This window comes from Biomphalaria glabrata, chromosome 2 (assembly GCF_947242115.1).
Source record: "Biomphalaria glabrata chromosome 2, xgBioGlab47.1, whole genome shotgun sequence".
NCBI lineage: Eukaryota > Metazoa > Mollusca > Gastropoda > Planorbidae > Biomphalaria > Biomphalaria glabrata.
In genome coordinates, this window is record NC_074712.1 from 50,379,463 (window position 1) to 50,404,055 (window position 24,593).

A 24,593-nucleotide genomic window follows, 5' to 3' on the forward strand; every position below is an offset into this window, starting at 1 on the left:
AAACAATTGGTGCGTATACATTGAATATACTGTTGATTTAGTCTGCAATGAAAAAAAAAGGGTTGCGGGTGTATGAGAAGGATTCCTTATTCGGTACTGCAACCTAGCCTGTATTGAATCAGTTGATATGCTTGTACAACTATTTCAGCCAATCAGTTTCCAGAAAGTTTGACTATGACATATTAAGTTGTTGTTTTTTTCAAATATGCTACTGTGAATAGACATCGTGCGGCCATGGGAAAACCGTTGTTACCATGTTAAAAAAAAAATCGGGAGTATTTTTTTTTTATTAATTTTTTTTTTTTAAACCCTGTGGTATGGCCTTTCCGCAAAAGTCGGGTCGTCGAAAGTGTAGGGATCTCTATAGCTATTGCAGCACACTTTGTTCTTATCGAACGTCCAATTGGCTTCAATTAGCAAAGTGAGAGAGGAGACATTTTCATTTTTATTTGCTTCTATTAATGGATAACAATTACAATACACTGAATACAGTATATAGGCTAATGTAGGCTTACTTAAGCGGCCAATAGCAGGCCAACAGTACCTACGAGGCTTCGTAGGTCGTGCGGTTTGCGCGCTGGACTGTCGTTCAGATTTATCGATGGTCCCGGGTTCAAACCCTGCCCGCTCCCATCCCCCGTCGTCCTGCGGGAGGTTTGGACTAGGAAGTAAATTTTCTTCAACTGTGAAGGAACATCCGAAACATGTAAAACATTTTACAAACATTCTATGATTTGTAGCCAAAATAAGGCTCAAAGCTTAGAGCCGGACATACTGTAGTTATTGTTACAGTGTTAGAGACGGATGAGCCCGTTAGGTTGATGTGGTACGGTAGGCCTATATGTATTCTACCCTTGCGGCTAAGGGCCCCTGCACATGACGCTCGCCCAGGGCCCCGCGCACTGCTAAGGCCGCCCCTGCTACCACCCATTTGCCCAGATGCCTATTGTTTCATTATAATAGTCTCGACTAGATCTCTGTTATAGATCTACAGGTCGATACGAATTTTATCGATATTTTGTATTTCGTTTTCAGTTAACATTTTAGGTTGTTTGAAAATTCAACTTTTATATAGAATCTATAGCAACATTCAATATGGCGACCACCGGACAGATTACAGACCCTGAGCTAGCCAACGTTAGTTTTCAAGTTTATCAAAATCAATAGATCTAGTCTTAATATTTTAAAACATTTTACCCAATTCTGTTTTTAACAAAATACTTAAGGAGTTAAGGTCTAGATCTAAGCGTTAACATATGATAAAGATCTATAGTAGCTTCTTATATTTAATATTATATTTTATTTTATATTAAATTAAAATAATTAGGCACAGCTCATCGAACTCTCCTTTATTTTAAGAAACACGACGCTTTTTTTGTTTATAATTAATTTGTTTTTATGTTTGGAGCTAAAAACGATGTTTTGGGACAGAGCATGTACAATTTTAGATAAGTTCCTGTATTTTTGTTCTGCTTTTCCAAAGCAGTTGGCAGTTTTTTAGATTCTCGGTTTAACCAAGTACCTAAAGCTATTGTTTTAACCTCCCCCTGCAATTCGCCTGAGCTAGCCAGGAAAACCAGTGACTTGGCAGAATTTAAGTCATTGGTTAATATGCATGACTAAATGCATGACGCGTAGGACGTAATCATCTTCTTTTTTGAAGTAACGTCTGTATTATATAAGATAAGATAAGATTCATACCCAACCCATATAAGGGATGAAGGCTATATTATTAGCCTGTTTGATCGTAGGCTGATGGATATATCAAAATAAACTTCCAAACATCTTTAGAAAAACATTCCAATCACATTCATACTGTTAGCTGTTAAATAAAATTAAAAAAGGAGGGTGTTTCAACGATAATAATGAAATTTAACACATTCTCCTATAGTGCACAAGGCAAAATCGTAATAAGAAATATTATTGGGATTAATAAATCTATGATTTTTTCAATGAATAAACGTGACCTAGATCGAGATATCTAGAATATATAATTTATGAATGAAAGAAAAAGTTCGGGCTGCTAATTTGAAGCCAGTGACCATGCCCACTGCAGGTGATCACGCCAGGCGAGCGCTGGTGGTGAGGAGAGGTATACACTAAACGTGTAGTGTCACAACCTATCATACAGGCAGTGGAGGGAAGGGGGAGAGAGTCACGAAAAGACAAAGAAAAGCATCTATGGGAGGGAGGGGATGTTAAGGTGTAATAAAACAAACATACAAATTATGAAAACAACAGGGTCCTTGGATAGGAATTAAAAGAAAGAGACAGAGAATACATGTAGCCTAGTTGAAAATATCATGTTTATTAAATTATAATAATTAATTTATAGATCTATAATTTATATAGATTTATTTCTGTCTGTTTCTACACATAGATTATATAGGTAGGCATATATAAATAAATAAACTATAAACGATATATATATAGAGAGAGAGAGACAGATAGAGAGGCAATAAATACATATTGCAGAAGTGAATCTACTTCTTTTAATACAATCTAAATAATTTTTAATTAACACAGAGATATAATTTATTAGCAATAACATAGTGGAGTTTCTTAACAGTGCTCAATGTGCGCTAAAGGAGAAAGCTCAAAAACTGTGTTTATTATAGGAGCATGAAGTGACCCAATTTATTTTAAAATAAAATCTTGACTATGAGTGGTAATTCAAAGAAACAGCTATTTTTATAGTCCTTTAGTTGCAGAATAAGAATCTGCTTTCAGTTTTTTTGTAAGTTAAACCGTCACCAAATAAAAAAATAAAATAAAAATTTCACCGAATACGGTGTGCCTAATATAAGAATCTACTATAGATCACTTTAGAAGTAACTTAGACGAGATTAGACATTAGTAAAGTTTTAGTAAACGTCTCAGGAGTCAGGTCTAGTCTTTTTTATTAGGTCTAAGTCTAGACTCACAGTGTTAATGATACTAGTGTCACAGTCACTGTGTCTCTGAGTTTGAAGTACCCAAAGTAGTAGTAATTTATAGTACTTGTAGTAAGAAATAGTAGACCTACTAGATTTAGTAATAGTACTAGAGACTAGTTTTATGCTATTCTGACACCTATAAAAAGGCTAAAATTTCAAAGTTTGACTTTGACAGTGCATTATAAGAATAATTATTTGACAATGGTTCGACGTAGAAAAGAAAATGAAGTACAGTAAAGTTCAAAAGCATTAAGCCCACTGGCAGCAATTTTCAAGTTAGGATTTTTATAGCACCGTAACGGTCTGACCTATGAAAAAACTGATGGTATCTCTGAATTACTCGTCATTTTTTCTATTACAATAGAACAGATTTAATGTATCACTAAGCTTAGTTAAAATTAAATATGAGGTCAAAGAGGTGTAGGGTAGGTATCACCAAGCGTACTTTACCTCGATCAGATTTTTCCCCAGTTAGTAAGCTCGAATGGGTTGATGGAAGGTTCGAACAGATCAAAGAAAATATATCTAAAAACATGTTTTAATATTTAATTTTCACTATAAACTCATTTTCTTTTTACTCCAGTGCAAGAACACCATCCATTGCCACCTTTCCCATGCTCCACAACTTCAAATAGTCTCTTTGAGCTGGTGAGCCATCAGACTTTAAAATAGCCCTAAGCCCATGACCCATTTCCTTCACTACCGGGTAGTAAAAAAGAATAATTCCACATCTCTTGGGTTTGAACTCACCATGAACTTAGCCTATACAAGGAAAAGGAAATAGTATGTATCGGAAGTAAAGAAAAACGGTGCATACGCAGTAGCAATATAGTAGTAATTTGGTAAAAATTCAAATAAAAAAGTTTTAGCAATAAAAAGTGAACTGTTCGAACCTCTATACAATCGGGGCTTTTCGAACTTCGCACTTTACTCTATATCTTTAGTTTTAACAGTTTAACCCAATAGCTTCTATTTCCAGTTGGAATAAACCCTTCCAAAGTCCCAAGCAAAGAGGGATAACTCTGTATTTAAAAAATCCTTAAAAATATGTGTATTTTGAAAAAATAATCAAATTGAAGATCTAATACATATATATAAACAAACAAACAACTTTAAAAAATAGAACTATATGTCTAGTTTTAAAAAATATATACGTTTAATACCATTAGAATATAAAAAAAATTTAAAATACTCATTTTCCCACTTGGGTGCTTATACATTGGGGCTATGGGCATGTTCGTTTGAAAAATTATTTAAAAAATAAAAACCTTCCCAATTTTATTAAAAATAGAATCGGTAATCTCCAAAATGATTTGTAATCACGCTTGCAACAAGACTAGAAGAAATCTTCTTTTTAAAAAGTTTAAATCAAGTATATTGAATAGGGGGGTTTTAGAAACGTTCTACAACGGTTTAGGACAAAAACGGGAAAACATTTCCAACTGCAGAAGGAGCTAAGGAGAATAATAAGGATGACTACTTATATTTGTACCCCTAACCTATATTTGTTATTATATTTAAGGTCAAAGAGGCCATGTGTTTTCATTTAATTCAGACAAATTTGACTCACATTATTTGATTCCGGATACCATAATTTATTTCATACAGTCTCTATATTTAGGCATCAATAAACTCAAATTTTAATTGTACATTAACATTAACTAAATTTTATGATCCCGAGACATAGCCCCTCACTTGAAATCATTAATATGTTTTCAAATTATGCATACATTTTTATATGAACACAAAAAAAAAATAAAAAATATTAACACACTTATTCTACCAAAATTAGGTCACTGGGATAGTGACTTCTACACAGGCTTTTAGACTTATTTTATGTTTGCATGATTAGATGTGTGCAGAATGTTTGTGTTTTTTGTTTATTAATTTAATATATTTTTAATACATATGATCTTTTGTAGTATAGTACAGGTTAGGATACCATTCTTGCCTAAAACATGCAGGAACTATGTAATCAGATTACTACACTTAAAGAGACAAATAAAAATGCAGTTTTTTGGATTATGGGTGATTTCAACCTACCTGATATAAATTGGAAAACACTAACCATAGATAAACACCAAAACCTTAAGGACATAAATGAGCTTTTCATAGAAACTTTACACAACCTAAGTTTAGATCAAATCATTAAAAAGCCAACTAGATTAAACAACACGTTAGATCTCTTCTTAACCAACAGACCTGGATTAGTAGTTGATTATGATATTATCCCTGGTCTATCAGACCATGAGATCATAAAAATACACAGTCAGATAAAAGCAATAGCCAATACAAAACCCAAAAGAAAAATCTTACTCTGGAATAAATGTAACCTAACACAACTACACCAAGCTGCATTAAACTTTCAACAAACATTCTTATTAGAAAAAGACATTAACCAACCAGTCGATGACCTCTGGAATTTCATTAAAAACCATCTTAAAAGCATTATAGAAAATCATATACCAACTAAATACACATCAAACAAAATAAATAAATGCTGGTTTAATAATAGACTAAAGAAGCTTTGTAAACAGAAGGAAAACCTATATAGAAAATTTAAAGAAACTAATGCAGAAAGAGTTAACAAAAATTATATAAAAATTAAACACTTAACCCAAAAAGTAAGCAGACAGCTGCAGAGTGAATACATAAACAATGTAATATCTAAAGATAACAACAAAAACCTATGGTCATACATTAAGTCTAAGAAAATGGAAACAACAGGCATATCGCCATTAAAAGATGAACATAACATAATACATAATGAAACTAAAGCAAACATCCTAAACAACTACTTTGCATCAGCATTCTCAACCCCAGGAGACAAAGACATATTACTGAATTTCAACCAAGTAGACAACATAGAAGATATAGTAGTACAAGAAAATGGAATTCAAAAACTATTAGCCAACACCAAACCAAATAAATGTCTGGACCTGATGGTATTCCAGCTAGATTACTCAAAGAACTAAGCAATGAGCTAGCCCCAGTGTTCAAAATACTTTTTCAGGCTTCACTTAACCAGGGCAGAGTACCAAAGGACTGGAAAGAAGCTAATGTCACCCCCCCCCCCCCTATTTAAAAAAGGAGAAAAATCTGACCCAGGAAACTACAGACCAGTATCACTTACCAGCATCACATGTAAAATCCTAGAACACATAATATGTAGCAACATCATAAACCACTTAGACAAACATAATGTCCTCACACCATACCAACATGGCTTTAGGAAATATAGATCATGTGAAACACAACTAATAGGACTAATTGATGATTTTTCAAAAGGTTTAGATAATAGTGAACAAATAGATGCTATTTTACTAGATTTTTCTAAGGCTTTTGACAAAGTTCACCACCATAGTTTGCTTAAAAAATTAAACTATTTCGGCATTAATGGTCCACTGCATCAATGGATTAAAGATTTTGTGATAGGGAGAGAACAAACTGTAATAATAAATGGCTCTAAATCAACACCGATAACAGAAAAATCAGGTGTACCTCAAGGAACAGTCTTGGGTCCACTACTATTTTTAATTTACATAAATGATATACCAAATTGCATTAGTTCAGGAACAAAAGTCAGATTATTTGCAGACGATTGCATAATATATAGAACAATAAAAACAACACAAGACACAGATATTATACAAAGAGAATTAGATGAATTACAGAAATGGGAATCAAATTGGAGCATGTCTTTCCACCCAGAAAATGTCAGTTGTTAAGAGTAACAAAAAAACTAAAACAAATTAATTCCACTTATCTTATTCATGGCAAACCAGTAACACAGACTAAAAACGCAAAATACCTAGGTGTTATAATAAATGAAAAACTATCATGGAATCCACATATTGATGAAACTACAAAAAAATCAAACAAAGAAATTTCTATAAATCAAATAAGAACATAAAACTAAAATGTTATTTAACCTTGGTTAGGCCAATAATAGAATATGCATCCTCCGTTTGGGACCCCTCAACTCAAGAAAACATTAAGAAACTGGAACAGACACAAAATAGAGCAGTGAGATTCATAACAAACGAATATTCACATTTGACTAGAGTAACACCTTTAGTAAAATCACTAAATTTAGAAAGCCTTCAGGACAGAAGGCTCAAAAGTAAAGTAGCAATAATACATAAAACACTGAACCATAATCTTCAAATACAAAAACAAAATTTAATAAAATACTCTGAAAGACACAAAGATTAAGGCACATTCCTCGTCCCATATGCTAGGACAAATTTGTACAAATACTCCTTCTTCCCTAGTGCTATTAGAGCATGGAATTGGTTGCCTGAGCTAGCCAGGAAAACCAGTGACTTGGCAGAATTTAAGTCATTGGTTAATATGCATGACTAAATGCATGACGCGTAGGACGTAATCATCTTCTTTTTTGAAGTAACGTCTGTATTATATAAGATAAGATAAATCTAGCTAAATCCTCTATATTCTCTCAGTCTCTCTATATAAATCTAGATCTATCTAGTAGGTCTAGATATAGGGCCTAGATTCTGGGCATTTAACTTCATTCAATGTACCAAGCTCACTCCAAACATTTGCCCATTTATTCTCTATAAAAAAACAACATAACAAATATAATATAAATATATGATAATTAACATTGATGTCCAAAGCTGGCTGTTTGAAATAAATTTTGGTAAGAAAATCGTAATTTAATTCAAACACCCTATTAATTTTTTTTTTATGGACTCAAACAACTTGGCTTATGAATCAAATAAATCAGCTCCAAAAACAGAATAAATAATGCCGGGCTCATTAGCATAGACTTAGACTATCAAAAATATAGTCTTAACCCTAGGAAGAGGTAAAGTCATCCTGGTAACATAGGAAAAAACAACAACCTGACATAAAAATTTGAAATTCTTTTTTCTTAAATAAAAAGATAGCTAAATGGAAGGAAATTGGGTTAGAATAATTGGAAAATGGACAAGCACATTATACAGCGCGCTAGTTTCATATTAAATATCGAAATAAAGATGAAATGACCACAAAAACAGCAAGTGTTCAAATTCATGTAATGTCCAGATTAAATAAACTGCTCTAGTAGTAGAGTAGTTGCACCAAAAAAATTTAATTGATCCTAGAATGCTAGATCTATAGTCATTTCCTTCTAACAAACACCCCTATTTTCTTATATTAGGGAACACCCCACAATCTTTGTTAAAATGAGCCTTTATTTTGATAACTAAGATGAAACTAGTCTATTGTTTTTGTTTATACTCCATTTCTTTATAGCTGAGACACAATAAGTTTCGCTTACTCAAAAAAACAAGGGTTTTACACGGGTTCAAAGAGCACTGGTAGGACGATGCCATTTTTTTCTTCTAGGACAGAAGGCGGGTAGGTCCAGGATGAAGGAGATTTTTTTATAAAATTTAGGTACCTGCTAAACAAGACCTATGTAAAATTTTTCTTAAAAAGGCCCTAAAAGACATACCTGTCATAACCTTTGTGTAAATAGGGGGTATTCACTAATATTCATTTATTATTATCAATGGCATTTACCAACGGCCTATATCACTAATATCAATGGCACTAACAAACGTTAGATCTACTTTTTTTTACACTATTTTATTACTATTTAGCCACTCATCGCTAATGCTCTACAAATGTAAAAAAAAAAAAGTAGAGGGAGGGACAATTATTGATTGATCAGGTACCAAATTAGGCCACAGTCACTGAGCAGAGTGAGCGAGCTAGACAAGCGGGGGTCGCGCAGTGTTTTTTTATTTGGGTCAACTATACCTATAAGAAACTTTTAATTTTATAACTCATGCCACCGAAGCGACCTTGAACTGTATTGTTGCTTAAAGAAATTCTTTTAATAATAACAGATGTAGGTTTGTGCAAAACAGCTGGTAGAATCAATGTTTGACCTTGGCTGTTTTCCATATTTTGCTATAGCCTAAGAAAAGAAATCTTCTCATCATCTTTTCTATATGACATTGAACTAAGATTTTGTTGGTCTATTTTGAACTTTGAGTGTTTGAAAGTTTCTTAAATCTTTTTTTTTTGTCAGGGTAGCATTGTCTCAGATGATGTTCCAGCGACACTGGTTCATATCGTCATAAAAAAGTCACTTAGGCTTGTTTGACAAGGAAGGAATGAATCCCAATTTTAAATAATTAATGCTGTACTGTCTACATTCCTTTTTTTTTTTTTGTTCTAAATATTAGTTACATGTAGACAAAATTAAGCTATTTAAATAAGTATTGAAATTGATTACAACAATTTTTCATTTGAATAGCAGGATAAATTATTAAAGGATTAACGAAGGTACAAATCATATACTAGTGTATGAAATAATTACATTAATGGAATGTGAAAATTAAGTAACTCAACCTGCTTAAATGAAATCTATTATCGTAGACCCACGTGGGCATCTCATAGACCCCCAATTTATTTTGTTACTTTCGTAGACCCCTTGGAGGTCTTCGTAGACCCCTGGGGGTCTATATAGACCACTTTGGGAATCACTGATCTAGATCTAGACTAGAGTATAGAGAAATAAATAAAAAAGTGAAGCAAATATTTTTTAATGTGAATATTTCAGAAACTATTGTGAATACATTCACAAAAGTATATATCAAATGGTACAGTTTTAAAGGAGGGATTATAATTTATAAGTGGTAAATCAAAATGAAATTAAAATTTTAAAATATCATTAGTAATATAAGAAAAACTAAAATTTTTCTAATTTTCTTTTTAAAAATAGTCTATAAAAAGAAAAATGCTCCCAGTTGTCAAGTTTTCAACGCAATAAGCTTTTAAATTGATCTAGATCTAGTTATAGAACAATAGTGTAGATTAGAAAAAGAATCTTCAGATTTGAGATTTAGATCTATTTAAGTATATTTCTTTGAAAGAATATTTTAGATACCTAGATTTACAGATAAAACACTTAGCTATAATGCAATGTCTTTTTTTAGGACATGCTTAATTTCAGTTTTGTAAAATCTGAACAGGAAATTGTTTTGATGTTAAATGTGTTTTTAGTTCCAAAATGGCCACCTGTGAGAGTATCTAGGCTTATGGCAGAGTTTATACTTTTATAGAGTTAGACTCTAACTAGACTTAGATTTAGTCTTCACTGTCTTGCCATGCTTTTTTAAATTTTTGTGTCTTTGTAACTTTTCTCTTTATCAAAGACAAGGTGAAAGTTGAAAATCATGAAATGTGTCCATAGGGCATGGGTGTAGCCAGGATTGAACCTCAGACACCCAGTTCGGAAGCTAAGCGCTTTACCGCTTAGCGACCATCCTCCGTTTTGTTAGGTACAAAAAATAATTGTTTAAAGAATCAATTTGATTGGAGAATGCATGAGGAAGAAATAGCGTTAACAATTATTTAAGGGGACTAACCCAACAAATTTGTCATCTGTGAATACTGAAGGATTATTTTCCCTTGTTGGTATCAAACAAAATAATTCATTACCAGTAATTAATTTACTAAGTGTTTACTTTTTATTTATTAATTCATATCTTGTCTATGTCAGTGAATAATTGTGCATAGTTTCAACTTGATCCGAGAATGGTTGTGGGAGAAATAATGTGTGCACATTTTTTACCAGACAGACAGATAGAAAGAGTAAGTTGATATAAGCTTTGTAAAAAGTGTTGATATCTTTACATATATTAAATTATCTACCTCTTTTCAATAAATGATATTTTAAATATATTTTGTATAAAAACGGGTGACGGCAGACGAAATGTAATTAAACCATGTTATACATCTTATATGGTTTAGCCAAGTTTTGAAGTTATTAGACTCAGAGCATTGGCTGTAACATGCTTATTAAGCTTTACCAGTACTATTTTTCAATATCTCTAGAGACTTGCTAACACAATAGTGCATCATGGTTTTGAATCTCTAGATGTTAAAAGTCAATGTCACAATATTTCATTGACTTGATTTGATTTATTTGTAATTAATGACTTAAAATAGCATATGTAAATCAATCTAATAAATAAAAATATATTGTTGACTAAATTATTGTTAACTAAATTTAAAAGTTAGTACAATTAATTTAATAAAACTCTCATGTAGTTGTACTCCATAAAACAAAAATAGGGAAGTGATAGGATCATAGCGCATTTAGGAAACTAAAAGCATGAAATCACTCTAAACAAAAACAATTGGTAAAAATATTTATAATTGCAGAGATTTATGACTGACCCAAACTAATTGATACAATTACACTTAATATAAGCTTCTTTTTTTTTTTTTTTTTTTTTTTTACAAATTTTTTTCTCTGGATTGTTGTTTTATGGTCCAGCATTTAAACATAGCCTGATGCAATCCCCTAACACCCTGCAGGAGGTTTAGGCTAGAATTTAATATTCAAAACTGAATGAACATCCAAAACATGTAAAAGGTTTATTTTGTTTTTAATTCAATTTCAGGCTTTTGCTGAATTGTCTATGAAGAAGATTCAAGCAGAGAATCAAATCAGGCTCTCCAATGTACAGATCGAAAGTTTAAACAGAAAAATTCAGCACTCTAAACTTGTTGAGCAAGAAGTCGCTAGTCTCCCTCAAGATGTTCACATTTATAAAACTATTGGACGGATGTAAATCTGATCTTTTTTTGTACTTTTTTTTATTTTATATAACTAAGAATATTTTCTTGTTACAATTACCTTGATTCTAGTTAATATTAAAAACTATTTAAGCATTAAAATATAGATAATAAAAATAACAAGATGTATATAATAAGTCTTATATAGTGTATGCGTCAAGGTCTCAAGAGATGTGTAAACAAGACGCTTATTTACACATTGCTTTCTAGAAATTTCTTAAGTAAAGATTGGAAAATGAAAACTTGTTAATTAGAAATGAAAAGTTTTTAATTTTTCCTTTTTGAAATGTTTCTATTTTTTAATATATAATTTAAAGCACAAAGTATTATGTATGTATGTCCCGTATAGAAATCATAACCATTTGACCAATTTTGATAAATGGCATAATGTTCCTTGGATACTAACTGAAACAGTAACCTATGTATAGTAGCCCTAAAACAAGCTTAAGACCCTCAAAAAAAAAACGTTGCCCAACTTTATGAAAGTATTACTATTTCATGGATGTACGTCACATAGGCCTGTTTACATGAGACTAGACTGTGCACAGAACAAAGGCTCCATCTAGATCTAATTTTACGAACTGCACTTTGCAAATTTTGTATATTATATGTTATTTCTCACACTTCCCATCTTGGATCAAGTTGAAACTTTACTCAATTATTAATTGTCCCTTACAAAACATTGATCAATGACAAGAATTTGCAAATTAATTAGTGGTAATTTTTTTAATTGTTTGATTTAGAAAAAGGGAAATAAATCAGTATTAATTTAAGCATTGTATACTATAAAAATATTAATTTTGCGTTATTGTAGTTCTTTTTAATAGGATAGATAATGAACCGTAGACATCAGGAGAAAATGTTTGTGCATCTAAGAATGCATGAAAACCCTTGATGTTATATTGTTTCTAGGGTACCTCCTTTGAGCTCTAGTGGATTAGTTTCCTCTTTCTAGGTTATTGTTTATTAAATGTGTTTAATGATTGGTTGTTAGAGATAATGTCCAGGAGCTATGTTTGAGAATATGCTTTTTTTTTTCTCCATTGTAGGGTAGATAGTGGTTTAGGGCTTGCTCATCTTTAATTTGAAGCAGAGTTATTTGCTATTTTAATTCATTTTCCTAGTCCATTCCCAAAGATTAGATTGTAAATTCATAAAGACAATAATATCTGATGGTGCTTTTATTCCTTCATAGAACTTATATTCTACTTACTCTAATCCAAGTAACTATTTCAATTTGAGTAGTAATGCACTTATCTCTCAAAGTATTTATTTTCAAGAAAGTCCAGGAGGACAACAAGACATATTAAGGCACTGTATTGAGAACATTTCTTTTGTAACATGTTCAAGGAAGGCGACAGAATCAATATTTATGGTGGCTTTCAAGGCTAATCCATATGTGGATATACATTTCTATATAATTTTATATTGTTTCTAGGGTACCTACTTTGAGTTCTAGAGGATTAGTTTCCTTTTTTCTCAGTTATTGTTCATTAAATGTGTTCTAATGATTGGTTGCTAGAGATTATGTCCAGAAGCTAGTTTGAGACTCTACAAATTTTTTTCTCTATTGTAGGGTAGACAATGGTTTAGCACTAGTTCATCTGTAATTTAAAGCAGCGTATTTGGCTTCTTTTGATTTATTTATATTTCTTTATGTAAGTTGTTTGGTAAGGTGGTCATCCTCCAACCATATTGTCTTATAGTCTTTAGTGCTGGCCTGTTATACAATTAAATCCTATAATCGGATCACATGGAGATGCAATAGTCTCTGTCCTAATAACCAGCCGGTCCTCTTAAACAAACATATTGCAAGACTGGATTTTTTTTGGTCACGTTATGGCATTATGATGTGCAATAGTCTCTGTCCTAATAACCAGCCGGTCCTCTTAAACAAACATATTGCAAGACTGGATTTTTTTTGGTCACGTTATGGCATTATGATGTGGAAGAATTTCAACCATTCTAACACAATTATTCAAAAAGTTTGTAATCTTATTAAAGATGCTTTTTGCAAAACCAATATTCACTTCAAAAGTACTTATTGCTTACAATATTTTAATTTTGAAAACATTGGTAAAAATGTCATTTTACTATTAATTTTCAGACAACATACAGGCACGACATGGCCTAAATTGTGCCGATGTGCCTCAAATCAAAAATCAAAAAATCAAAATCAGACAACATAACTACAATAAAATACAATCTATTTCCCCTTGAATGGCTATGCCCTTCCCATCCAGTTTGTTAGGACAGAGAAAGTACACAGTTTGAGAAAGGCTGATAAAAAGTGTTGTTTAGATCTAGATATTTAGACGTATTAAAGAGCATCATTTTTAGCAGCCCCCGAAAGGGGAAAAAGACACTATTAGTTTTGTGTGAAATGTCTGTCTGTCCGTTCGTCCCATTTAGATCTCGTAAACTAGAAAAGATAGTGAAAATCCAACATCATGATATTTTAGTCCATTCAAAGTTCTGACGCAACGGCTACTTTTTTCTTTTCTAAAAGCAAAAAATCTAATTTCTTAAATCAGGTATGCAAGCAGTTTTTTCATAAAAATACACCACTTTTACAACTATTCACTATTAATAGTATCAAACACTGGAGGCTCTTTAGTAGGGGAGATGGCCATTTGCCATATTTTCAACACATTTATGCAAACAGTTTTCGATTTTTTGTCAAAATATTTTTTTTTACATTTGTATTGCTAAGTAAAGTAAGTTCTGTCATACTAACTACTACATTTACATGTATAAAAATGTTTACTTTTTTTTTAAAGAGAAAAAATCTATTTAATATGCATTATAAGTTGGACATAATTTAAAACAACAATTAATAAGTAATTTTTATATTATCGCGTGAACTGCAAGCTGCTGATGAATAGTCATAGCACACCTAACTAAAGGAAAAATTTTAATTTTTTTTTTACGAAATGTTTTTTTTTTTTTAGGAATTTAGAGATTGACCATTTACAAAGCAATTAGATCAATTAGATATTCATTATAAGACATCAGTTAAGCCAGGTTCACATTTAACTTCACTTTCACCTATCCTTTGGTTTGCTGGGCCGCTGGGTCATCACACAAGATCTGTCAACCTTCTTTCCCCATTCTTCTCTGTCATTTGTCTTTGATCGAATTTAATTCTGATGTTCTTTCTGAAAATATTGAAACCTGCCTTTTTACCTGCCTGCGTCAACCACTTCGGGGGCCGATTTTGAGTTTGTGTTTCCATACAAACTTGTTTTTTTAGGCTTTATGTGGAAAAAAAGACTTAATTTTTAAGTAATTTCAATTATATTTCCATTCGAAATGTATGCATTTAATTTCAGATTATGTCTTGTTAAATGTTTCTGATAATTTAAAAAAAACAACAGTTGTTCATAGTTCTTACCAACGTACATTTATGTTTTTAAAAAAATAATTTTCATCCTTCAAAACCCCCTAGCTATGCATTTTTCATTGTTCTTCTTAAAGAGAAATATAACCATGAAGACTTCTAAACTCATTTTCAACTATTATTAAATGTATAACGCGAAGTTTAAATTGTGTTGTACTCAAATATTTTATAGTTAGAAATGGAATTAAATTCTTTTTGCTTTAGGCTTAAGAAATAGTGATTATCAGGGTTTTAGTGTTGATTTTTTAAAAATTCTAAATACATTTTATTTTGTTTTCTATTTTCTAGGTTTTTGCTTCAAAATCAAGGTCTCATCATTGAAGATTTGAAAAACAAGCAGCAGTCTTTTACTGATAAAATTAAAACTTTAGAGGTAAAAGAAAATTATTTCATTAATCATATTTGTTTCTTTTTTTTATAATTGTTTTTTCTTTTCTTTCAAAGAAAATAGTTTTCTCTTCAACCTGTGCTCGAAGATGCAATGTAATTAAATTTAATATATATATAGAGAGAGAGAGAGAGTATTATACATGTATCATAAAAGATTTCAAAGTTTTGTTTTTTTTAATTTCTTACAAATTAAGGTTGCATCAGGACTGGGCTAATAATCTAATGAAACCAAACAACTAATAACCAAGCTACACTATTTTTGCACATAAATCTTGCAATAATGTCCAACACTTGCATTTTGCAAATTGAAACTCTTGAGACTTGTGAGGTTGAATGCACATATCAGATAAATATTGAAAGCCACTATCTTCTCTAAATTTGGAAAACGATCACTTTTTGATACTCCATTGTTCTAGCTGCCTAACACTGTAATATTTGTTTACATCATAACCAGATACTGTATTTAACTATAGATTAATATTTTGACAACATTATATGTATTCCAATATCCAATCTTAGGAGGAAAAAACACATTTAAAAAAAAGGGTTTTAAGCAGAAGTTTGAATTGTCTGCCTTGTTAATTTATGGATAATTCTTACCATCCTGGTTTTAATTTTTTTTATACCAGTGACTTCCCTTTGAATGTTTTTTTATTTTCCTTTTTTTTTTTTCAGTTTAATAGCTTGTTATTTTAATTTAGAAATTTTGGTATCTTCTGATATAATTAAAAATAACATATAATACTGCATAAATCATCCCTTACAGTTTTTCTTGTTGGATAACATTTAGTGTGAAACATTAAAAGACAAGCATTTTTTTGTTTTCAAATTACCCATTACACTATTAAAAGAATCTACAGCGATCAATGGAAATGTAAGCAATGTCCATTTCATAGCTCAAAGTCTTGACCCTAGTGTCACCTGCTAGTTTTCCTTGCTTATCATGTAGTTGTGATTTAAATAACCCATTGTAAAAAAAATCATCAAACAAAGCTTATGAATCTTAGCATCCAAGTGCCTTGTGACTCTATTGAAATTATCTTCTTAGTACATTACAATTGTTCTTATTGAATTCATTGTCATAGTACAAACTACAACTGTTACTAGTTTAAAAAAAAAAAAGCGGATAAAACTCTGTGTGTGATTTATGTTTTAGTCATCATCACATCAGTAAATGACATCATCTAGATATATAATTCTCTTCTTCCCTCAACAGTTTAAACGAAAGAAGTAAAGGAAAGATCACTCTCTTATTTCTGCTGATAGTCAAAGAGAAAACAAGAGGGGGGAGAGCACGTGGGTATTCACACATCACTAGACTGCCAAACCCTGCCTGCTCCCATCCCCCTTCATCTTGCGGGAGGTTTGGACTAAAAACTCTGAAGGAACATCCAAAACATTTTACAAACAAGCATAACACTAAATAGCAGGGCCGGACTTAAGCATTGTGGGGCCCTATTCGAAACAGATTTCGCGGGGCCAGGTTTGGGTTGGGAAGCGGACAATAAGTGAAATTTAAGAGTTTGTATTAGAAAATAAATTTGTCTATGCATTTTATTCAATCTTTACTATGTACAGAATTACTTTACGAGCCTTGCGTGTAGCAAAGTCATACAGTATATCATAATAATTCTGTTTCCTACCAAATGTTTCAATCTATCTTTGAGAATTGTTGACCTCAAGTAATTCTTCATTCTGAAACATGGAGAACAACTGAAGCCACAACAAAAAAAATACAGACCTTCATCAACAGATACCTGAGAAATATCCTAAAAATACACTGGTATGACAAAGTAGAAAACCAAACTGTGGGAGATGAGTGGACAGAAAAATATAGAAGTGCAGATCTTATAGAGGAAGTGGAGATGGATTGGTCACACCCTTAGAAAAGATACCAGCAACAGAGCTAGGGTGTTGATGGTCTATTTTGTTGATGAGTATATATATGTTAATGGTGCATGTGAGTCCATATGACACAACAACAGAATGAATCAAGAATATACTTAATAACGCAGGCTGATAACTTCAACAATTTAATAAACAATAAAAAGGGCATGTCCTCTGTCGTCGCTAGCCTAGCGTCGTCCTCTTAGGCGTCTTGTCCGTTATTCTTTTTTTTCGTAATCCTACTCTGTTCTTACTCGTCACATTACTTAGGAAAAACCCGATTCACATCAACTTCTACGCATCTTGTGTCATTACAGTAGGATTGACTTTTTTCATATTGAATGACACCCCAAAATGACATTTTTTTTCTATATATTTCTGTATATTTTAAGGACTTTTTCGTATATTTTGCAATTTTGGGAGATTTCCAAGAGCTCCGGGTAAATCGACAGAAGGCGAGGGAAATCTGTTTTAAGTTATAAAATGGTTTAATTGAATAATTTATACACCTTGAATTAGCGCGGGTTCCATGAAAGTGCGGATCCTTCGGTCGCATAGGTTGCAGTGGCCTAAGACCGGCCCTGCAAAATAGCGGCGTACGCTACAGCGCCGGTCGACTAGTTTCTTATAATTTGTTAAAGGTTATTTACTAAATTAGTCCAGTTACTGTTTGTATTAGCAGATAAAAGGAAAGACAATCCTGGGCTTCATATTGTTGAACCAGATTTCTCTTTTGACATTTGTTATATGCTCTATTTACTCTACCTTGAAATATAATGTTTTATTGCAAATCACAATTAAACTTTATAGACTTGAGTAAGCCTAGCAATCAATAGCTTCATTATGTGTAATAAGTATGTTCTTTTGCCCCAGTGTTTCTTTGTCAAGCCTTATGCAGTCAAATATGTTGTCTCCACCACTTGTGTTTCACTTTCTAGGGCAGAGTTCCACACCAGCATCTTTGGCTGTACCAGTATTAGATTTTATACTTGCTCTTTATTCTGTACAATAAAATGTTTAACCAAGTAGAGTTAAGCCTGGTGTGAAGTTTTAATTCTGATGGAAACATACTATAGTAAAACATTAAATAATACTCTGGAATGCAGCCTATGGTGCACTCCTCCAGAAATACTTCTTAACTTGTTTGTTTTTTTTAGAACTAATATAGAACATTTTTGTACTGTCAATGATATTCTATAACCTTTTCATAAATACTAAAACCAATTAGTAGATCAAACTGTGCTGCGTAAAAGCATCTTAATTCTAAGTGTTATGTTGTGTTTTGAGAGTGGATGTATGTATAGTCTCTCTTGTATAGTATTTAAAATGACTTCCATAGAAACCACATTGACTCTTGACTTTAAGGAAGCCACATTGACTCTCAATTTTAAGGCTCCTTCATGCTGGTCAGTCTGACACAGGGCCGGTCCTACAGGTTTCGGGGCCCTATGCGAAACGGATTGCGCGGGGCCTAATTTGGGTTGTGATAAGGATAATAAGTGAAAATTAAGATTTTGTATTAGAAAATAAATTCGTCTTTGCATTTTATTCATACTTTACTAAGTACAAAATAACTGTCAAATTAACTTAACGAGCAATCTACAGTTTATAGTACTTTTCCTACAAAAAGCCAATAAACATTCAGATCTGCCTTTTAGATTTACTATCTACTTGCAAAATATCGCTTTTGTTTTTTTTTTAATCTAAGAGGTTATTTAGATCTATATTTGTATGCTAGTGACTATTGAAGTAAATTAAGTATTTGAAGTTCTTGTTTTGGTTAAAATTCGGCTTATTATTACATTTTTATTAAATGAAAGCTGGCAATGCCGTTTTTTTTTTTATCGCGATTAGGATTGGCTTTTTCTATATTGAATGACATATCGAAATGACAATTTTGTCTATTTTAAGATTTGCATAAGTTTTCAGACGATTTTAATAATCTCAGGACATTTTCATGACTTTTTCTTATATTTTATAATTTCAGGAGAATTCCAGTAACCCTTTAATAATAAGTTAAAATGGTTTAATTTAATAGTTTACACCTAGAATTCGCATCTCGCGGGTCCTATGAGAGTGCTGGGCCCACTGCAGCCGCATTGATTGCAGTGGCCTAAGACCGGCCCTGGTCTGACATGTTAATGGACTGGTCAATGTCATTTACAATAAGTTTCTCTAGTACCGGTAATCCAGAACACATTTTTCCTTTGATACACAGTAGAAATTATTTGAATCTAAATGCAGAGTCAAGCATAACAATAAATCACTATCAATAAGTTTTTGTTTCCTGAGCTTAGCAAAAGTAATGAATTGAGAGCATCACAAAGCATTCTCATGATGAAAAGAAAATTCAGCATCAACAAAAAAATGTTTAAGTATTCTGTCAGATCACTATAGATAGCTTTAAGGACTGTTGGTGTGGAAATGGATTTCTGCTTTTGGTGAAAATTGTCTAAAAAGAGCTTTGAGGAACATTCTGTATGCTTTTACACTACAGAAACATTGACCATCTCTGTAAGAGGAACACCAGCTTTTAAAAATCAATCCAATTTACAAGATGTCTAAGAATTGGTTTCTTTGTGTACTAGAATAGCAGCTAAGATTACATTTCTACACCTTGTTTTACCTGTTCTGGGCCATGCCAGCAAGATGGACAGAAAAAAACTTGACATTATTTAAGCTCATCCTTATTCAATAATTTGGCTCAGTAAAACTGATTGGTTAGGTATTTTCTGTAGTTACTGTTTTGATATAAGAGGTTATTAGTTTGTGCTGTGATGCAATTTTCCCCAGTTGCAAGTGCATCCTCTTAGTTACATCCTAATAAATAGTTTGAATAAAGGAGTTGCTACTTAGTTTCGGATTTGAAGTTTTTATTTAAAGCTGTGGCCAAAAAAAAAAAAAAGGACATTGAACTATGTTGGGTTTTCTTTATATCCTGAAACTATTTTGGGCTTGTAACTTTTCATCCTGCTTCACTTGTTATACATTCATATGAATGATTGTCATTTTAATTTTTTCCTTTTACATTTAAACACAAACTAATGGGAATACTTAGAATTTCTTAAGCTAGCCTCTAAATATGTTTTTTGTATAAATATTGTTTTTTTTATTGTTTTGTTTTAGTCATCAAAAGAGTACCACCAGAGAAATGTTGAAGAATTCAAGAACAATGTTCGAGAGTTGGTCATGACAAAACAGAATCATCCCTAATCTTGTATTATTTCTTAATTACTGATGTGTACATTTGTTTGCTATGGGTGTGTTTGTTTCTAAATGCATTGATAGGAATGTATGAGAACAGTATATTTTAGGTTGAAAAAAAAAGGATTTATTTCACAAGTGTAATATATTATAAAAATTGTCTTATTTCAAAATATACTAGAAAGACTTGTGCAATCTTTAACTGTAAAATATATTTTTTTTTAAAGCATCAAGAAATGAAATTTGATTTTTTTTTTAAAAAAAAGGGTTATCACTGTAAACATATATTTGATACCAGTACTTTGTCAACTTTGGAAATGCTTTTTTTATAATATAAATATAAATTTAATTAACTTAAATAAATTTTAAAATGAGTTTGATAATAAATTCATTAAATCAGCCCACAATTGTTTTTTCAATTGATTAAGTAAGTATGTTGAGTCCAGCTCTTTAAAAAGGGTTTATATGTATTTAGAATAATAAAATACAAAAAGTTAAAATATGAGATATAGTTCAATACACACAAGTATTAAACTTGTATTTTATTGGAATACAACAAACATCAAATATATATATATATAGTATACAGTTTCAATAAATTAATTTTTTTATCCTTCAAATATGACAGAAAAAAATAAATAATAAAACATCTATTTTACATATTTCACATAGAAGGACTTTCACAAAATTGCATTTTGCTCTACATTCTGCTTAAAAGAAAGGACATGTCACAGGTGGTTTAATAAAATCACAACAATGTATATTGTTCTACAATAATGCATGAATCTTTCTTTCATAGTATCATGTTGATGATTTATATATAATGCTAGGTGTTTCATTCTAATTCTACATTGACATTTCAAAAATTTACTAAACTTCTCTAGAAAAGTTAATTCCACCAATTTGTTTTTAAAATAATGTTCCTAAAAATAATCTCTGGCCAAACACAGAATAATATTTTGTAATTAACTTTTTATGTATAGTATATAAATTTTATAACTAGATAATAAAGTTTAAAAAAAATTATATATACATTAAACAATGTAAATGTTTAGTAATTATTTAATGTCCTTAAAATTAAGCAGAAATACTTATCGAGTTCAACCATATATGATTAAAATATATTCCACAGTAAAAAAATCTAATAGTTTCTATTTAAAAATTAGTCCGAATCTATCATCATGTCTTCATCTTCCTCTGAACTGTCATGTAAGCTAATATCTGATTTGGTGTAGTTTCCATGCCTGCAGAATTCATTTACACTGGCCTTGTGACCCCGACCATAAGCTAGTTGGACAGGGGTCAAGCCCGCATAGTTCCTAACATCAATTTCAGCATCTCTTCTGTACAAAATAATTTTTATGATGTCTACATTGTTCAACTCAGAAGCTATGTGCAATGCAGTGCGACCACTTTTACCATCGCCTACATTTATATCCACTCCTGACACCAACAAAAGGGACACAATTTTTATATGGGAATGTCGAACTGCTATGTGCAAGCATGTCTCCCCTTCGTAATTCCTTATACTCATATCCTGAAGGAGTCTTTGATAGGGAATGTTATACAGGTTTTGACAGAGTTCCTCTTCCTGCACTGGGCTGAGAAGGTATCTGACAATGTCTACATAACCTTCCCTGCAGGCAATGTGCAAGGGTGTATTGCCATCTTTGTCTTGGCAAGTTGCATCAGCACCAGCGCACAGTAACCTACGAACCACAGTGGGCTGATTTGTTAAAACTGCAAGATGCAGTGGTGTTTGCCATAGATGATTGCAGTAATTCAGCCAGTTACAGTGAGGAGCTAATCTAATTAATAGGAGAGACAGCCTTTCATCACCATTAAGAATACTGAGGTGAAGTTTGTTGTCACCGTCTCTATCACCTTCAAAAAGTTTAATCCTTTGATCCATAGGAATCACTATTGCACTAGGATGTCTTTCCACCTTCTCTTCAAAAAACTTTTTGTTTCTAAAATTGTCTGTAAGAGAATCAACACTATTAGATTGCTCATTTAATTCATAACCAGAGTCTACTCGTTCAGACTGATCATCTTCTTCTTCAATCTGTTGATAAGTACATTTATGGAAATTGTCTGCTTTAGAATCAGTACTTTCCAAATCGTCAGTAGTTTCTTTGAGTGAAGAATAAAATCCAGAGTCATGAATGACTAGAGAGCCTAGTCCAGAATCGGCTCTGTCGTCTAGGTAAGATTCTGAAGACATTTTAGAATCTGTTGCAGGGGATTTCATATGGCTATTATGTGCAGGTGGTATTTGTAGATGATCTCTGTCTGTAAACATTGTGTTCTTTTATAGACGGTCAACTGAAAAATAAAATTTATAAAATCAATTTTCAGGCATATAATTAACAATTGAAAAAAAAAATTAACATTATCACTCAGTTTTTTGGCTCAAAATAAGAATAATAAGATCTAGATCTACTAATTTTAAATGTAATACCATTAGTTAAGCATGCTTAATATACATAATATAATATCGTCATGTAGAGCAATGTAGATCTCTATATACAGTAATTAATAAGCATTGTAATTATTTGCATTTATTATGTGTGTAAACTGTAATTGGTTTAATAAAAGATTCCTACAACATTTGTATTCTACTAATCTACACTCTACTTCTAGAAGTTCTAGTCATCTAATCTAGACTTGGTCTTGATCTGGAATTTAGTAGATTCTATCAAAATTCAAGTCTTTATTAAGAAGATCTAGATCTTAAGATCTATTATTTTTTATATAAAGATCTAGTTAATAATATTAAATATAGACATAGATCTAGTCTAAATGACTATATATATATATATATATATATATATATATATATATATATATATATATATATATATATTATTATTATATATATATATCAAATATATATTCTAGATTTACTAGAGTCAAATCTAGTGACTTCGATTTATTCTAGATCTGTCACTAGACTAGGACTCAAATATATATAATAATATAAAACTACTACTATAGGATTGGGTCTAGTCTAGATGAGATAGCATAAAATTTAAAAGCATAGATGATCTAGAACTAGTATCATTAAGTATGATTAAGTATCATAGACGTCATCGTATTCATACTCATACTCTACTAGTATAACTATAGAGTCTATGCCTAGGTTTCATTTTGTTATATAATCCAAAATCCATTAAATATCCAGAAATGAAGTCCTTAATTTTTATTCACCTTAAATAAGGGAGAGAGTATACCACTGATTATTAGATCTAATCACACTAGAATGAAACTTACTCTATGCCACAATATATAAATTCCTAGTCTTTACTTTTAAGTACACATTACAATTTCATTTGAAGCTTATCGAGGTCGGCAGCCTAGTGCTTTTATACTCTATAGCTTGGCCTCGATTTGGAAAGGCCCTGGGTTTTCCCATACGAATAGAAAAAAAGGGGGAGGTTGGGGAGCGAGTGACGCATATATAGCCAGATCTTATTTTTGGATTCGGTTTTTGCATAACTAGCTAGGCACTTCGGTTCAGGCGGGATTTCCGCCTCACTTGAATCGCAGTTGAAGGGGAAATATTCCTTTCTAAATTCAAAGGAAAATTTAACGCTAGACCTAGATCTAGATTTCTTTTATTTCTGTACCGAGTTTTGTTTTTATAAATCTGCGAGCTAATAATATAAACGAATTTCGTATAAGCTTACTTCTGCGAAATTATACAGACATCGTAGTACGATACAAGATTTAGATCTACTATTTTTCTAGTAGGCTTACGGGGAACTAAATAAGTGCATGGTTTTACGCTTTTTTTTTTTTTAATTTTGTGTTTTTCATAACTGGATTTTTTAAAAGCTAAATTTCCACAAGAAGTCACCTGTTTGTCAAAATCCATTAAAAATAATTCGGTGAAGCCTCGTGATAAAATTAGATCTTTCTTTTCCAAAAAGAATGAAAAGAAAGTTCCTCCATTTACGAAGTGAAATATATAAGGCTGCAGGTTTCATAGATCTAGTAGTAGTAGGCCTGCCTAGTGGAGCTATAGTTCGATTTGTAGGGGAGAGAGGGGTCTAAGAATAGGTCACGTTATTTTAGGCAGTTATTAATTAGCTTGAAGACTCAATTGACTGCGAGATATATTAAATTATGATTTAGATAATTCCAGTGTTAATATATGACTAATGTGTTTA

General features: G+C 31.6%; 2 protein-coding genes across 4 annotated transcripts; one reads left to right on the forward strand and one right to left on the reverse strand.

Annotated features, from left to right (window-relative positions):
• The first annotated feature begins 985 nt into the window (after window positions 1-985).
• Window positions 986-20,822, forward strand: LOC106050781 (prefoldin subunit 1-like). The gene is made up of 4 exons (XM_013205853.2): window positions 986-1,137; window positions 11,366-11,532; window positions 15,229-15,313; window positions 20,344-20,822. Exons 1-4 carry the CDS (start codon window positions 1,096-1,098, stop codon window positions 20,428-20,430), a joined length of 381 nt encoding a protein of 126 aa, XP_013061307.1. The 5' UTR covers window positions 986-1,095; the 3' UTR covers window positions 20,431-20,822.
• Window positions 20,823-20,921: 99 nt separating this feature from the next.
• Window positions 20,922-23,834, reverse strand: LOC106050623 (NF-kappa-B inhibitor alpha-like). 3 transcript variants are annotated; one of them, XM_013205682.2, is made up of 2 exons: window positions 23,695-23,834; window positions 20,922-22,746 (listed from the first exon to the last, which is right to left on the reverse strand). In XM_013205682.2, exon 2 carries the CDS (start codon window positions 22,721-22,723, stop codon window positions 21,584-21,586), a length of 1,140 nt encoding a protein of 379 aa, XP_013061136.2. In that variant the 5' UTR covers window positions 22,724-22,746; window positions 23,695-23,834; the 3' UTR covers window positions 20,922-21,583. The 3 variants fall into 3 exon arrangements, with proteins under 3 accessions (XP_013061136.2, XP_013061203.2, NP_001298198.1); XM_013205749.2 differs by having other exon boundaries at window positions 23,632-23,758; NM_001311269.1 differs by lacking the exon at window positions 23,695-23,834 and having other exon boundaries at window positions 21,449-22,746.
• Between the last annotated feature and the right edge of the window lie 759 nt (window positions 23,835-24,593).